General features: G+C 40.5%; 1 protein-coding gene across 3 annotated transcripts in view; it reads right to left on the reverse strand.

Moving 5' to 3' along the window:
• Nucleotides 1-16,657, reverse strand: part of LOC132406893 (PH domain leucine-rich repeat-containing protein phosphatase 2-like) — a 141,957-nt gene that overhangs the window by 59,169 nt on the left and 66,131 nt on the right. For all 3 annotated transcript variants that reach the window (XM_059993004.1, XM_059993003.1, XM_059993005.1), the window contains one exon: nucleotides 4,556-4,702. In XM_059993004.1, coding sequence (XP_059848987.1) covers nucleotides 4,556-4,702 — 147 coding nt within the window. The remainder of the gene's footprint in view (nucleotides 1-4,555; nucleotides 4,703-16,657) is intronic.

The following is a 16,657-nucleotide window of genomic DNA, read 5'->3' on the forward strand; positions in this document are numbered from 1 at the left end:
AGACAATAAAGATAGATATGAAATACTTCCGCTTCTGAGGGTATCTGAAAGCTTTATCCATGAGATCCCTAAGGGCGTGGTAAAATTTTGTAATCCTGAGATAGGTTTTTAAAAAATTGAAATAGATTTTTCAAAAAATAAATGAAAATTAAAAAATTGTTAATTCACAACATGTACAAAAATCTAGTTCAAAACATTGATATTAGTTTAAACTACAGAAAAAGAAACCACCTATTTTTCACATCTAGGTCAAACGAATGGAAATGTGTTGAGTAAGGCAGTTAAAGGGCCTCAAAAGACTGAGGCCCACCTTGAAATTTAGTGCTGCAACGGGTAGCATTGCAGGATCACCATTTGCTCAAAACCTCCAATGTGCAATGTGTAATGATGTTTTCCAGAGATTCCCTCCAGAACCACTGACTGAAGCAGTGCACAACGTGGCCAATACATAATATTTAACAAGTCATTTCTATATGAGGATGACACAAAAATAAGTGGTATTGCAGGCAGTGTATAAGATAATAAAAAATTACATTGGGATCTTGACCAGCTGGGTACATGGGCTGAAGACTGACAAATGGCTTTTAATAAAGATATATATGAGGTATTGCTTTTAGGAGATCAAACCAGGGAGTACTTGTATATAAAAAAAGATTCTGCAGATCCTGGAAATCCAGAGCAACACACACAAAATACTGGGCGAACTTAGCAGGTCAGGCAGCATCTATTGAAATGAATAAATAGTCAATGTTTCAGGCTAAGACTATACCTCTTCCCACCCTGTCTCCTGTAAAACTGCCATTTCCTTGTCTCTGTCACATCTATTCCCAGATTTCAGGACATTGCAGATGTTATCCTCCTCCTTCAAAGAATAGGGCTTCCGTCCATTCACCACTGATGCTGCCCTTGTCCACATCTCCTCCATTTCCCAGACACTGAGCTCACCCCATCGTCCGCTACCTTAAAAGGGATAAGAGTTCCTCCTGTCCTCAGTTAGCATTCCATGAGCCTCTGAATCCAATACATCATTCTCCACAACTTACGCCATGTTCAACAGACCCTAACTCCAAAAACACCTTTACCTCCCTCCCATTCTTCACTTTCCTCAGGGATCGCTCCCTACATGATCCCCGTGTCCATTTGTCCCTCCACACTAATCTCCCTCCTGGCACTTATTCCTGCAATGACAGAAGTACTATATCTGCCTATTCACCTCCTCCCTTACCTCCATTCAAGGCCACAAATAGTCTGGGGTGGGGGTGGGGCTTTTTGCCAAGCACCTCTGCTCTATCTGCGAAAACTGAATTTCCCGGAGGCCAACCACTTTATTTCTTATCACCATTCCTGCTCTAACATGTTGGCCCATGGCCGCCTCTTCAGCCATGATAGAGCCACTCTCAGGGTGGAGGAGCAACCCTTACATTCCATCTAGGTAGCCTCCAACTTAATGGCATGAACAATAATTTCTCCAACTTCTGTTAACTTTTCCCCCCCCCCGGTTCCCCTTCCCTTTTCAATTCCCCACTCTGGCCATTTACCTCTTCTCCTCAGCTGCCTACCACCCACCCCATGGAGCCCCTCTTCCTTTCTTTTCTCCCATGGTCCACTCTCCTCTCCTATCAGATTCCTCCTTCTCCAGCTCTTTGCCTTTCTACCTCCCAACTTCACACTTCACTCCCCCCTCCCACCACCACCTTCTTATTCTGCTATCTTCCCACTTCCTTTCTAGTCCTGATAAAAGACCTTGGTCCAAAATGTCAACTATTTATTCACTACAAGTGCACACTTTTCTGAAAGTCACAGGTATGTAGAGAGGGTGGCGAAGGTGGCAGGCTGGTCTTCTTCATTTGGAGCACACCCAATAGGAGTTGGGAAATTATGAGCTATACAAGATGTTGTCAAGACTGCATCTGAAGTATTACGTACAGTTGTGGTCACCTGTTATAGGAAAAACGCAGAAAATATTTACCAGGATGTTGCCTGGATTTGGGGCCTTGAGTTGCCAGAAGAGGTGTAGGACTTTATTCTCTTGAATGTAGGGGCATAGGGTGAAAGCACAGTCCTTTTCCCAAGGGGATGTGCTAAAAACAAGAGGGCACAGGTTTAAGATCAGCAGTAATGGATTTATAAGGGATATCAGTGCAGCTTTTTCACACAAAGGGTGGTATCTATTTGGAAATGAGCCGTTAGTAGTGGTTGAAGCAGCTACATCAACAACATTTAAAAGCTGCATGGATGGAGAGGTTTAGAGGGCTATGGTCAAATGCGAGCAGATGGGACACTGGGCAATACTGGGCCAGAACACTTCTTTCCATGCAATACAATCTGATGACTCTTAGTAAATCCAATAGCAAATTCAAGAGATGCATCTTTCCTAATAGATAGTCCACTGCAGAATGTGCCATCACAAAATAGTTGAGGGAATCAAAAGAAGGGAGGCTAATTGATATATAAAAGCAACTTAAAGATCGATTGAGAGTGGTGGTTAAAAAGAGGAGAGATTATGTGAAATCTATATTTAACTTGTTTGTTTGTTTATTTATTTATTTATTTAGAACTACAAAAGCTGTATGGGCCCTTACGACCCAACATGCCGCAATGCCCAGCAGCCCACCTAAACACTAGCCTAGAAACAGGACAATTTACAATGACCAATTTAACCTACTAACTGGTATGTCTTTGGACTGTGGGAGAAAACCAGAACATCTGGAGAAAACCCATGTGGTCATGGGGAGAATGTACAAACTCCTTACAGATGGCGCTGTAATTGAACTCCAAAACCGCTACCTATCACAGCACCAAGAATAGTAGAATGGCCTTTTTCTGTCATAATCGCATAATTTTTTTTAAAAATCAGTAACTCAATATCAATTACAGAAAAAAGCTGAACAATAGACATAAAACTGGTAGATTTTGCTTGTTGTTTTGGGATCAATAAAATTAAAGATATTACAAAGATAAAAAGAAGAGAAATTAATGTGAGAACAGATGTATTTTGCATGTGATTATGCACTATTGGATGACTTATGCAAACATTTCATAGGCATTGAAAATTTAGATAAGCATAAATTGACAAATAAAAAAATACCATGGCTTGAAAAAAGTATTCCACCCCCACAACTATTTACACATTTTACTGTCTCATTTTCTAAATTTAAAATACATTGAAGTATAGTTTTTTGAGCTAATCTACAAAACATTGTGCATCGTGCAGATTCAAAAGAAAAATTCCAATTTAATAAATGTCAACAATTTACTAAAAATTAAAAACCAATATCGTGAGGAATAAAATATTCATCCTCTTTGTAATTACTATGCTTACTTTCCTCAGGTGCAATACTGTATATTACCTTACAAAACTCACACAATATGTTGATGTACAAAATTGGACGTACATCCGAATAAGCATCCCCTTTCTCTGTAAAGTCCAACAGTATGGTAGATCTTCAACAGATCAAACCAAAATGAAGACAAAAGAGCATTCAAGACAAGTCAGGGAAATGATAATAGAAAAGCACAAATCTGGGTAAGAATACAAGACCATCGCAAAGGCACTGAACATACCTCAGAGCTTGGTGCAGTAACTCACGAAAAAGTGGAAAAAATCATGAAACCACAGCCACATAGCCCAGGTCAGACTGTCACTCTATACTTAGAGGGAATGTTAGCATCACTGTAGCCACTCCTACTATTGCCATTGTTCTCCACAAACTGACTTGAGCTGCACAAGTCAGTGGCAACATCTGGAGATAAGTTTTGTGGCTCCACAATCTCGAAGGCCATGCACAAAAAGGGTAGTTATGGAACGTTTTGGCATCAACAGTAAGCAGTACGTGTGACACAAATCCAATGATGTACATCAGCCAACTAACACCATTCATGGCAGCATCATGATATGGGAACGCTTTTCAGCAGTAGGGACTGAAAATCCACTCAGGATTGAAGGGAGGATGAATGCTGCTAAATACAGGGAGATCCTGGATAAAAACTGAGGACCTTCTCTATCCAAGTGGCTTCAAATGAAGAAAACTGATGTCCTTGAGTAGCTCTGTCACAATCCTGACCTCAACCCGATCCAACATCTGACAAGACCTCGAGATTTCTGTTGACCATCGCTCCCCAAATAACCTGGCACAGCTTGAGCAATTTTGTAGGGAAGAAACTTGCTCCATCATGCTGTGCAAAACTAATAGACTTAACTAAAAAGTCTACTGTGTGTAATAGTAGCAAGAGGTGGCTCAACTAAGTACCGAGCAAAGAGGGATGAATACTTTTGAAGTGACATTTCAGCTTTTGAATTTTTAGTTTTTCATATTTTACAATTTTCCCTGTTTTTTGGGGGTTCTACTGTGAAAACAAGAGCATGTGATTTACAAATAAAAACTCAGTTAAATTGATCAAAATTCCTGGTCGTAATATTCACTTATGTGAACAAAGGGCTAAATACTTTTGGAAGGCACTGTAACTGTTTTCATCAGAAGTTAAACCAAGATGTGAATTAGCATACAAAATAAATTATTTAACTTCTATATGTGAATTATTTTATAATACTTACTTCTTTAAGTTTCCAATCTCTTCAGGAATGTCATGTATCCTGTTACAGGAGAGGTTGACTTCGGTAAGAGTTGCAATTTCACATAAGGATGCTGGAAATTTTGTCAGTTTATTATTCGACAGATTCAGGCTTTTCAGTTGAGTAAATCTACATTTTAAAAAAATTAAAGGAATTAGACCCTAGAATATTCCAACAGTCCACACTTACTTCTTGCTACTCTACTGTGATTGTTCTATGACTTGGCTCCAAAACTCAGAAATCAATATGGAGGGCTGTGCCATACATGAAAGTGGTGCACTGACAGTTAAGATCTTCCAAAGCCTGATTTATTGTGTAAGGAGTCAATGTGGAATTTCCCAAATATTTGAATAAACTGGCTCTACAATTTCTCCTTTGGTTATTTGTTTTATGAAGTATGAATGGATAATGGCTAAATGGTAAGGGTGTCATTCTCATCTGTATGGAAGAAAACTTTCTCCCCCTTTTCAACTTTAGTGTTTTAAGATATATCATACATTCTGTTGGAGATCAAGACAATACAGTCAAAATAGTAGCACACTGTTCATTCGTTATGTGCTGTGTTATATAATGTGAGAGATCATGGTCTTTCCATGACCATAATCGTTCTTGGCAAATTTTTCAACACAAGTGCTTTGCCATTGCCTTCTTCTGGGCAATGTCTTCACAAGATGGGCAATCCCAGCCATTATCAATACTCTTCAAAGATTGTCTGACTGGCATCAGTGGTCGTATACAGTACTTGTGATATGCACAGCTGCTCATGACCTTGATCGAAGGGCAAAGCAGGTCCTACACCTTGTCCAAGGGTGACCTGCAGACTAGCAGAGGAAAGAAGTGCCTCACACCTCCTTTGGTAAAGACTTAACTCCACCCTGCCACCCAAACAGTAGTATTACAAAGGCATTTATTTTTAATACTACCTTTATAGTATATCTGAAAACACATGAATTAATCAACAGTTTGAGCCCTTTGCAAAATGCCAGAGGATCCCTTAACGGCAGCCACTGCAAAAGCAGTGGATCTCACCACAGTAATCATTATCAAGGACCATGGGAACATCATTACTTCACTTCTGACTGCAAATACTGGGCCTCAGCTTAATTCAGAATCGAACAATGGGACTCATTATTTTTCATTGCACCTGTACCTTATGTGCACATGTACACAAAACATTAATTTCACCTTGAATTGTTTTTATGATCAGGGCATGTTCTACTTTCAAATACATAGCTTTCCTCAGAGTAGCTGTAAAAAATTATATTTTGAATAAATATTATACCCTAATAATACATGATGACCCTCATCATTATACAAACCTTAATCAGATTACACCATCCCCCACTCACCAATCTCCAATGCTCCAGAGAAAACAATACAAGTTTTAAGACTAATACTCTCTAATCCAAGCAATATCCTGGTGAACCTCATCTGCAATCTCTTTAGAGCTTACACATCCTTCTTGATGCCAGAATTGCACACAATACCCCAAATGCAACCTAACCAAAGTTTACACGACTGCAATGTGACATCCCAACTTTCGTACTCAACACCTCAATCAATGAAGACAAGTCTGCTGAACACCTTCTTTACCACTATCTGCTTGTGTTGCCATTTTTAGAGATCTTGCACCCCAAGATCCCTCTGCACATCAATGATCCTTAGTGTCCTAAATTTACCGTATAGCTTCCTCTTAGATTTGACCTGCCAAAGTGAAGCACGTCACATTTGCCTTGGTTAAACTCCCTCTGCCATTTCTATCTACATTTCCAACAGGTAAACATCCTGCTGAATCTTTTGATGTGCATTTGAAGTATCTGCAATTGGTTCTGGTCACCACACTAAAGGAAGGACAAAATTACACTGAAGACAATGCAAAGGAGGTTCATAAAGATGAAGCTTTCAGTTAGGAGAGATGTGGAGAAGGCTGACGGTGAATTAGTAGGGAAATACAAATTTATGAGGACAAAGACCGGATAGATGGTTGGAAACTTTTTCCCACAGCAGACTGTTAAAAACTAGAAGGTGTAGGTTCAGGGTAAAGACTGACAGATTTGAAGGGGATGTAAGGAAGAACTTTTTCACCCAGTTGATAGTCAAAATATGGAATGCATTCCCTGACTAGATGCTAGAGGCAGGTACAACAAATAAAGAGCATTTAGATAGGCACTTGAATCACTAAAGAAAGCTCCAGACCATGTGCTGGTAAACTGGGTTAATATAGATAAGTACCTGATGTATATGTATATGCTCAATATCTTGTTTCATGCCATGTTGTAAATTCTGCTTCATGATAAACTCAGAACAATTTTGATCAATTGTCAATTAGATCAGATTCTGTACTTTCAAATGTTGTTAAAACCAGAAAATTAGGCTGATGTGAGGTTTGTTTCAGAAGAAGGTAGCACCATCAAGATCTGATATGTACACCACTTTGAAATATAAAATACATGCCACCATATTATGGAAGAACGCAGATCCAGCAATATATCTCTTAGGCAGTGATATTGGCGTGAGGTCCTAAAAAACTGCAGAAAATCCATAGTGGGGATTCAAATGGAAAATAAGCACCCAATATACCTTGAACTTGATTGTTCATTCTTCATTCCCAATGCTGTCACACAAAAATATAATTTAAAGCTTAAAGTCGTTCTTATAACTAGGTTTACAAAATAAAAGTTATTTGATTCATTATATCCAGGATTGTGCCAGTTAAAGTGATCCAAAACCTCTTTCACTACTGTTCATCTCCTTACTCCTTTATTTATAGCATTGCTGGTGGGACATTTTCAGGTTTAAAACCAGAAACAATAAAAGGATGGTGATTATATTTAGCATGTACTCTGGAAGGAAACCTGCAGGTGGCAGCATTCTCTGGTGCCTGTTGCTGAAAAAGATTGACAATTCGGTAGGTATTGCGGAGGAATATAAAAAGCATTCTGCGATATCACACGGCAGCCTGGTTTCCTGGAGGGAATAATGATCATGGTGGTAAACAGAATGCCCAGGCCATTTTCCCTGAATGATTTTCACCTCCTTGGGATGGTTAGAGCTGCACTCAAGGCAAGTGAAGGGTAGCATGGTGGTTAGCACATCATTTTACAGCCTCAGCTGTAAGATCAGGATTTGATACCCGCCACTGTCCGCAAGAGGTTTGTACGGTCTCCCTGTGACCTCACGCGTTTTTCCCACATTCCAAAGATGAGTGGTGAGGATTAGTGAGTTTATAGGCATGCTATTACAATGCTGGAATCATAACGACATTTGCGACTGCCCAACACAATCCTCAATGATTTGATTTGATTCAAACAATTCATTTCGCTGTATGTTTCGATGCATGTGTGATTTTAAAAAGCTGATCTTTCCTGCTTTTAATGTTTTCTTTCATTTAATCACTGTTGTCTTCTGGTTTGTAGACAGTGGAATGAGTATATGGAATCATGCAGTGAATCACTCACAGCTGCTTCTGACCAGTTGTTATAGCCAGAACAGTTATATAATCATTGTTGCCGTTGAAGGGAGCGGTAGGTGATGAACTCAGTGATGCTAACAAATGTGTCGACTAGTTTGACAGATTCATTCTGCTTGGAGACAGTCACTGCCTGGTATTTGCATGATGCAAAGATTACTTGCTGTGTAGATTTTGCTACATGGAGGAATCAGTTGCTTCATTTTCTGAGGAGCTGCAAATAATACTGAACATTCTGCAGTGAATAATGAACAGCACCACTTATGTTAGGTCACTGATGATACAGCTGAAAATGGCACATCCCCAGGACTCCACTCCAGAATGTTTCTATAATAATCACAGTAATTAGCCAAATTTGATTTGTCCTGTCTTTTGTGAACGCAACACATATTTGTAATGTTTGACTTTGTAATGTAGATGTGTCAGAGTTGTAGCTATAATGAAACAGTTTAAAAATGAGACTAGCTCTGGTGCACATCTTCATGCACTAAAACTGGAACACTGTCCAATCCCATTACCATCACTACATCCAGCCTATTCTAGAGTTTCTTAAATAACACACAGACTGGAAATTTTACAATGATGAAGACCTTCAGAAAAAAGTTAGATGAAGAGGCTGCAAGTGCTTTAATCTTGCATTAGCTCTCGTGTGATAACTTCCAACATAGTTAAGCAAAGGAATGGTCCTGGTGACCCTTCTTCCAATTAACTGTTTAATTGTTCGCCATTTATGACTTCGTTGAACTCTTATCCAATCCGGTCAATCACTTACCCACAGCTTACCACACATGTAGTCTTGTGTTGTAGCTTTGCCAAGTTGATATCTAATTCTTAGGTTTACCTTTCTATACTCATTGATCCAAGGTTGGCTTGATGGTAAGGGGAGTGCAAAGGATATGCCTAAACCAGCAATTTGTAGTAGAATACAATTCAGGAGCTGCTGATATTTTGATCTGTTAGGACTGTCCTGTTCTTCCCACTTCCTTTCCAGTCCTGATAAAGGGTCTTGGCCTGAAACATTGACCCTTTATTCATTTCCAGAGATGCCACTGGACCTGCCAAGTTCATCCAGCATATCGATTTCCAGAATTGGCAGAATCTCTGAAACTGAAACTATGCTCTCTAGCTCAACAGGCTGGAAGGTGCTAAATATATGGAGATAGGACTTTGTCTCTAAAACAACAGGTGCAGTGTTCACCTCTCTGAGATTTTCAACAAGTTGGCTGATGAGAAGATCAAGTAAAATTACCTTCATTTTGGTTCATGCAGCAGCTCCAATCTGGAAGCTATACCCTTAGATATTCAACCACTTCAATAAGTGATGTTGTTGTTGTTCCTCTGTGTGCCTTGGGGTAGGTACATCAGGCGATAACCTTGCCATTTCTTTAGCATTGGTTTGTGTTTTTTTTAAACGTGGCTGAGTTGTTAGCTCTATGCTTAATCCAGCACAATGGAAAGTATTCAAGGAGCCATCTGGATCTGAACCCAGGACTATTCACCTCAAAGCCCAGTATGGATGCCACTGAACCACCGGCCGGAAATAAGTGATATTGGTACAAAATTAATCAATTGAAAGTCTCCATCCAGAATACATTCTGTATGCTTGCCCTTCTCAGTGATTCTTCAAATGCTATTCAACATGCACCAACTAGTATGAACAGATAAAATGAGACAAATGCCATCTTCCCTGAGCTATGAAAACTCCTGACGATGAATACTTGCCATTTCTTGTGGTGTATGACCTGCTGTTATGGATCTCAAGTCAAAGATGTTGACTGTCAGTGTTACTCCTTCTTGATTATGCAATACTATGCCTGGCAATTTTGACCAGTCACTGGAACAGGAGATGTTCAGGTTTACAACTGAGGAATCTGCCATGTTGATTGAGGGTTAATCATCTTTCAGTACAACTTTATTGAGCTATTTCTGTGGGACAGCTCTCCAAATTTAAACACCAGCCCTGAGGAATTTGTGAGGGGAAAATTGGACTAATATGTGGGGAACTTTAGAGTGGAACTGACTTTGGTGCATCTCCATTCAGCAGAAAAACAGATTGTGGAATACAAAGTAAATGCAAAATTCTGTCATTAACAAAATTAAGTTTAGCAGTACATGCATAATGGATGGTAGAAAGCCAGAAGTATTGCTTATGCAATGGACCTTGAAGATGCACTTCAGTTAAACAAGATTCGTAATCAGCAAATCTAACTGGGTTTTTTGTTCTATACCTTGAAAAAGATAGGGAACCATTTCAACTATCGAGTCCAGGTTGACTGCCAACAGGGCAATCCAATCAATCCTATTCCCTGCTTCCTGATTTCATGACAACATAGCAATTATTTTAGTCACATGTAGACTTATTAGCTTTGAATTTTTTTGCTATTCACTAAAGGGTAATTTAAAATTACTTAATTTACATGAATTTTGAAATGTGGGAGGAAAACAGTAGCACACAACAGAAACTCATGCAAACTTCAGACAGCATTCAAAGTCAGGATCAAACTGAAGCTCTGGGTCAACATCACTAACTAATGTATCACTATGACTGTCACTAACTAAAATAAAACTTTAAAATTCCATTATTTCTCTAAATTTTTGCATATTTTATATAAAATTTGTTCAGAACCACCTTCAATAATTAATGACCAAACAATAACTTTACATCATTTTTAGAAGATTTTTCTCCAATGGATACTGGAAAATTAATAAAACAAATAGTATAGAACTGTCCTCTTAAGACATTATTACAAAATTGAAAAGCTGTGGCATCTACAGTTTGGGTTTGAAAAAAAAAAGAATATCAATTTAAGATCTTTCCTTATAATGAGAAATATTCTGTGTTTTTCCTTCACTCAGTGGTTAAATAAATTAACATTTTCCCAACTACAAGAAAATCACCTCTGATAAATTTGCTAGAGCTCTTCAATAATGTAACAAGCATTCACCTAGAGTACATTTGATAAAGTGCCACATAAAAGGGTCTTTCTCTAGCTGCAAAGATGCAGCCAGTGGACTACCACAAGGATTAGGTCAAGGCTCTCAATTCTTTACTATATACACACTAATGGCTTGGAGGAGCAAAAAGAGTGAAAGTTACTCAAAAATGTGCCAACATGAAAACAGATGAGAAAGTATACAGTGATAAGGATAAGTGGACTCTGCAACAGGGGACAGAATGGCTGAGTGAGCTGCTAGAACTTGGCAAATGTAATTTAACTTTGCAGAAGTGTGAGGTCATGCACTCCAGTGGGAGGAATAGAAAGGCAGATTATTTTCTGAAGAAGAGAATTGCAAATGAGTGGAATACAGATGGATCCAAATGTTCCATCTGTTCCAGAGAAGGATCATTCCAATCATAAAGGTTATTTGTGAGGCCACACCTGGAGTAAGTACTAGTACTGTGTACAGTTTTAGCTCACTGATTTAAGAAAGAATATATTAGCATGAAGGTTACCCAGAAAATACTCACAGGGATAACTCCTGTGTTGTCCTACCACAAACAGCTAAAAAAAATATGTAGGGAGGGTATGGCAGGGCAGATTCCAGATGTTTCAACTAGTGAGAGAGGCCTGAATGAGGGGACATTTAAAAAAAGATAAGGGATTGGTCATTTAAAATTGATACGTACAGAATTTTCACCTTAAAGACAGTAGCAAAACTCAAATGCTCTATCCCAGAGGATTATGGAAAGTGAGCACTGGTAGTGCTTAAAAAGGAGGTAGATAGCAACACGTACAACACCTGGAGGAACTCAGCAGGTCGGGCAGCATCTGTGGAAACGAGCAGTCAATGTTTCGGGCTGAAATGCTTCGTCAGGACTGAAGAGGAAGGGGGCAGGAGCCCTATAAAGAAGGTGGGGGAGGATGGGCTGGTAGGTGCCCACCCTCAATCAGAGGAAAGATCAAGGAGTGGGGAAGGGGAGGCAGGGAGGGGATAGGCAGGAAGGATGAAGAAGGAATGTGAGGGGAAAGCACTGACCAAGGGTGTAGCTATGGTCACTCGCATGGGCCCCAGCTATGCCTGCCTCTTTGTGGGTTACATGGAACAGTCTATGCTCCAAATCTATACTGGTACTGCTCCCCAACTTTTCCTTCGCTACATTGTCGACTACATTGGTGCTGCTTCCTGCACCCATGCTGAGCTCATCAATTTTATCAACTTTGCCTCTAACTTTCACCCAGCCCACAAATTCACTTGGTCCATCTTGGACACTTCTCTCCCCTTTCTCGATCTCTATCTCTGGAGACTGACTGTCCACTGACATCTTCTATAAACCCACTGACTCTCATAACTATCTCGACTATACCTCTTCCCACCCTGCCAAATGCAAAAATGCTATTCCTTATTCCCAGTTCCTCCGTCTCCACCGCATCTGCTCCCAGGATGAGGCTTTCCATTCCTGGACATCTCAACTATCCTCTTTCTTTAAGGATCGGGTTTTCCCTTCTGCCGTCATCAATGATGCCCTCACCTGCATCTCCTCCATCTTCCGCACTTCAGCCCTTACCCCATCCTCCTATCACCACAACAGAAACCGAGTTCCCCTTGTCCTTACCTACCACCCCACCAGCCTCTGGGTCCAGCATATTATCCTCCGCAATTTCCACCACCTTCAACAAGACCCCACCACTAAGGACATCTTTCCCTCTCTGCCTCTCTCCGCTTTCTGCGGGGATCGATCCCCCTGCAACTGCTTGGTCCACACGTTCCTCCCCACAGATCATGCACCTGGTACTTACCCCTGCAAGCGTAAGTGCTACACCTGTCCCTACACCTCCTCTCTTACCACCATTCAGGGCCCCAAACAGTCCTTCCAGGTGAGGCAACACTTCACTTGTGAGTCTGTTGGGGTAATCTATTGCATCCAGTGCTCCCGGTGCGACCTCCTCTACATCAGCAAAACACGACGCAGATTGGGGGACCGCTTCGTCGAGCACCTCAGCTCCGTCTGCCACAACAGACAGGAACTCCCGGATGCCACCCACTTCAACTCTGCTTCACATTCCCATTCGGATATGTCCATACATGGCCTCCTCTACTGCCATGATGAGGCCAAACTCAGGTTAGAGGAGCAACACCTCATCTACCGTCTGGGTAGTCTCCAGCCCCTTGGCATGAACATTGAATTCTCCAACTTCCAGTAATTCCCTCCCTCTCCCTTCCCCATCCCAGTTTCACTCTGCCTCCTCTTCCAGCTGCCTGTCACCTCTCTCATGATTCTGCCTTCTTCTACTACACAGTGCTTTCCCCTTACATTGCTTCTTCACCTTTCCTGTCTATCCCCTCCTGCTTCCCCTCCCCCACCCCTTGATCTTTCCTCTGATTGGTTTTTCACCAGGCACCTACCAGCCTTCTCCTTCCCACCCTCCCCCTAACCTTCTTTATAGGGCCCCTGCCTCCTCCCTCTTCAGTCCTGACGAAGGGTCTCGGCCCAAAACGTTGACTGCTTGTTTCCACGGATGCTGCCTGACCTGCTGAGTTCCTTCAGCATGTTGTATGTGTTGCTTTGACCACAGCATCTGCAGTGTACTTTGTGGTTAGGTGAGGCAGATAATTGTTGACTAAATGGAACTGACATATAAAGGGAGTTGAGGTTTGAGTAAGATCAGTTGTGATAATACAGAATAGTGATGCAGTATTATTAGATGATAAACCATAAGACATAGGAGCAGAATTATGCCATCTGGCCCATTGAGTCTGCTTCACCATTCAATCATGGCTAATCCTTTTGTTTCTCCTCCTCAACCTCTGTTCCTGGCCTTCTCCCCACAACTTCTGATGCCACATCCAATCAAGAACCTAGCAATATCTACCATAAATACGACCAACAACCCGGCCTCCATAGCTGCATGTGGCAACAAATTCCACAAATTCACGACCCTTTGGCTAAAGAAATTTCTTCACATCGCTGTTTTGAAAGGGCACCTCTCTATGCGAGCCTGTGCCCTCTTGTCCTAGACCCTCCCTCCATGGGAAACTTCCTTTTCACATCTACTCTGTCTAAGCCTTTCAACATTCGAAATGTTTCAACGAGATCCCCCCCCCCCCCCCATCCTTCTAAATTCCAGCAAGTACAGACCCACAGCCATCAAACATTCCTCGTATGATAACCCTTTTATTACTGGAATCATCCTTGTGAATCTCCTCTGGATCCTCTCCAATGCCAAAACATTTTTTCTAAGATGAGGGGCCCAAAACTGCTCACAATACTCAAGGTGAGGCCTCACCAAGTGTCTTATAAAGCCTCAGCATCAAAAACTTGCTCATGTATTCTAGACCTCTTGAAATGAATGCTAACATGGCATTTGCGTTCCTCACCACTGACTCAACCTGCAAGTTAACATTTAGGGTGTTCTGCACAAGGACTCCCATGTCCCTCTGCATCTCAGATTCCTGTATTTTCTCCCTGTTTAGAAAATAGTCCGCACATTTATTTCTACTACCAAAGCGCATGACCATGCATTTTCTAACACTGTATTTAATTTGCCACCTTCTTGCCCGTTCTCCTAATCTGTTTTTCTCCTTCATCCTCCCTGTTTTCTCAACACTACCTGCTCCTCCACCAATCTTCGTATCATCTGCACACTTGGCAACAAAACCATCTATTTTATCATATAAATCATTTATATACAACATAAAAAGAAGTGGTCCCAACAGTGACCCTGTGGAATACCACTAGTCATCAGCAGCCAATCAGACAAGGATCCTTTTATTCCCACTCGCTGCCTCCTACCAATCAGCCAATGCTCTAACCATGTTAGTAACTTTCCTGTAATACCATGGGCTCTTAACTTGGTAAGCAGCCTCATGTGTAGCACCTTGTCAGAGGCCTTATGAAAGTCCAAATATGCAATATCCACTGCATTCCCTTTTATCTGTCCTGTTTGTAATCTCCTCAAAGAATTACGTCAGGTTCATCAGGCAGGATTTTGCCTGAAGGAAACCATGCTGACTTTGTCCTATCTTGTCCTGGGTCACCAAGTACTCCATCACCTTAACAATTGACTCTAACCTCTTCCCAACACTGTCAGGCTAATTGTACTATAATTTCCTTTCTGCTGCCTTCCTCCTTTCTTAAAGAGTGGAGTGACATTTGTAATTTTCCAGTCCTCTGGCACCATGCTGGAGTCCAATAATTTTCAAAAGATCATTTCCAATACTACCTCTTTCAGAACCCTAGGGTGAAGTTCATCTGGTCTGGGTGACTTATGTACCTTTAGGTCTTCCAGCTTTTTGAGCACCTTCTCTCTTATAATAGTAACTGCACCCAGTTCTCTTCCTTCACACAATACAACATCAGACATACTGCTAGTGTCTTCCATAGCGAAGACTGATGCAAAATACTCATTGAGTTCATCAGCCATCTCCTTGTCCCTCGTTATTTCTCCTGCCTCATTTTCTAGCAGTCCTATATCCACTCTCATTTTTCTTTTATTTTTAACATACTTGAAAAAAACTTGTACTATCCACTTTGATATTATTTGCTAGCTTGGTTTCATATTTCATCTTTTCCTTTTTAATGATTTTTTTAATTGCTCCCTGTAGGTTTTTAAAAACTTGCCAATCCTCTATCTTCCCACTAATTTTTGCTTTGTTGTATGCCCTTTCTTTTGCCTTTACAATAGCTTTGACTTCCCTTGGGAGCCATGGTTGTACTATTTTACCATTTGAGTATTTCTTCATTTTTGGAATACATATGTCCAGCACCTTCCTCATTTTCCCCAGAAACACACGCCATTGCTGCTCTGCTGACACCCCTGACATCAGCTCCTTCCAATTTACTTCAGCCAATTCCTGTCTCATACCATTGTAATTTCCGTTACTCCACTGAAATACTGCTACATCAGACTTTACTTTTTCCCTATCAAATTTCAAATTATTAAGCCTACTTCTTTTTCTTCTTTTTTTTTAGCGAATGCTTCAATGGTCTTAAGGTTCAGGTGAAATCTGTGCCAAAGTCCAAAAATATAAAGGCATTTAAGATGCCAATAATTTATCAAATGTTTGCAGAAATATATGGCATTTTAAAAACAAAACCTAAAATACTCGTTATTCCATAATATTTACATTTTGCTAAAACATTTTCAGAACTTGTTTACTTCAATGTACAATATAATTATAAAAGTACAGAGTGTAGAATACTACTCAAACTGGCAGTTGTGCACAGCAGGTAACAGACATGTCTTTTTCTGATTACTTGTATTGTTTATGATAACCAGTCAAGTCACAAAAGCTAATTTGCTGAATTTCAAGAATTATGAGGGTGGGGTGGGGACACCTGACAGGTTTGATAATGCTCATACTTCTCAAATATAATGCAAATCTGAGTTCAATATGCTTTCTTCTCCTTATAGTCCTTATATGTCCTACAATGGTGTACCAACCGTTTAACTTACCTCAAGATCAATCTAACCCTTCTTTCCAACATAACCCTTCATTTTTCTTTCATCCATATGCCTATCCAAGCAGTTTTAAATGTTTGCAATGTACCTGCCATTACCACCACCCCAGCACAAACACCATTCTTTTTTGGGGGAACTACCTCTTACATCCCCCCCTATACTTTCCTCCAAACAGCTTAAAATTATTTCCTCTTGTATTTGCCATTGCTGCCC

The sequence above is a fragment of the Hypanus sabinus genome, chromosome 17, assembly GCF_030144855.1.
Source record: "Hypanus sabinus isolate sHypSab1 chromosome 17, sHypSab1.hap1, whole genome shotgun sequence".
NCBI lineage: Eukaryota > Metazoa > Chordata > Chondrichthyes > Myliobatiformes > Dasyatidae > Hypanus > Hypanus sabinus.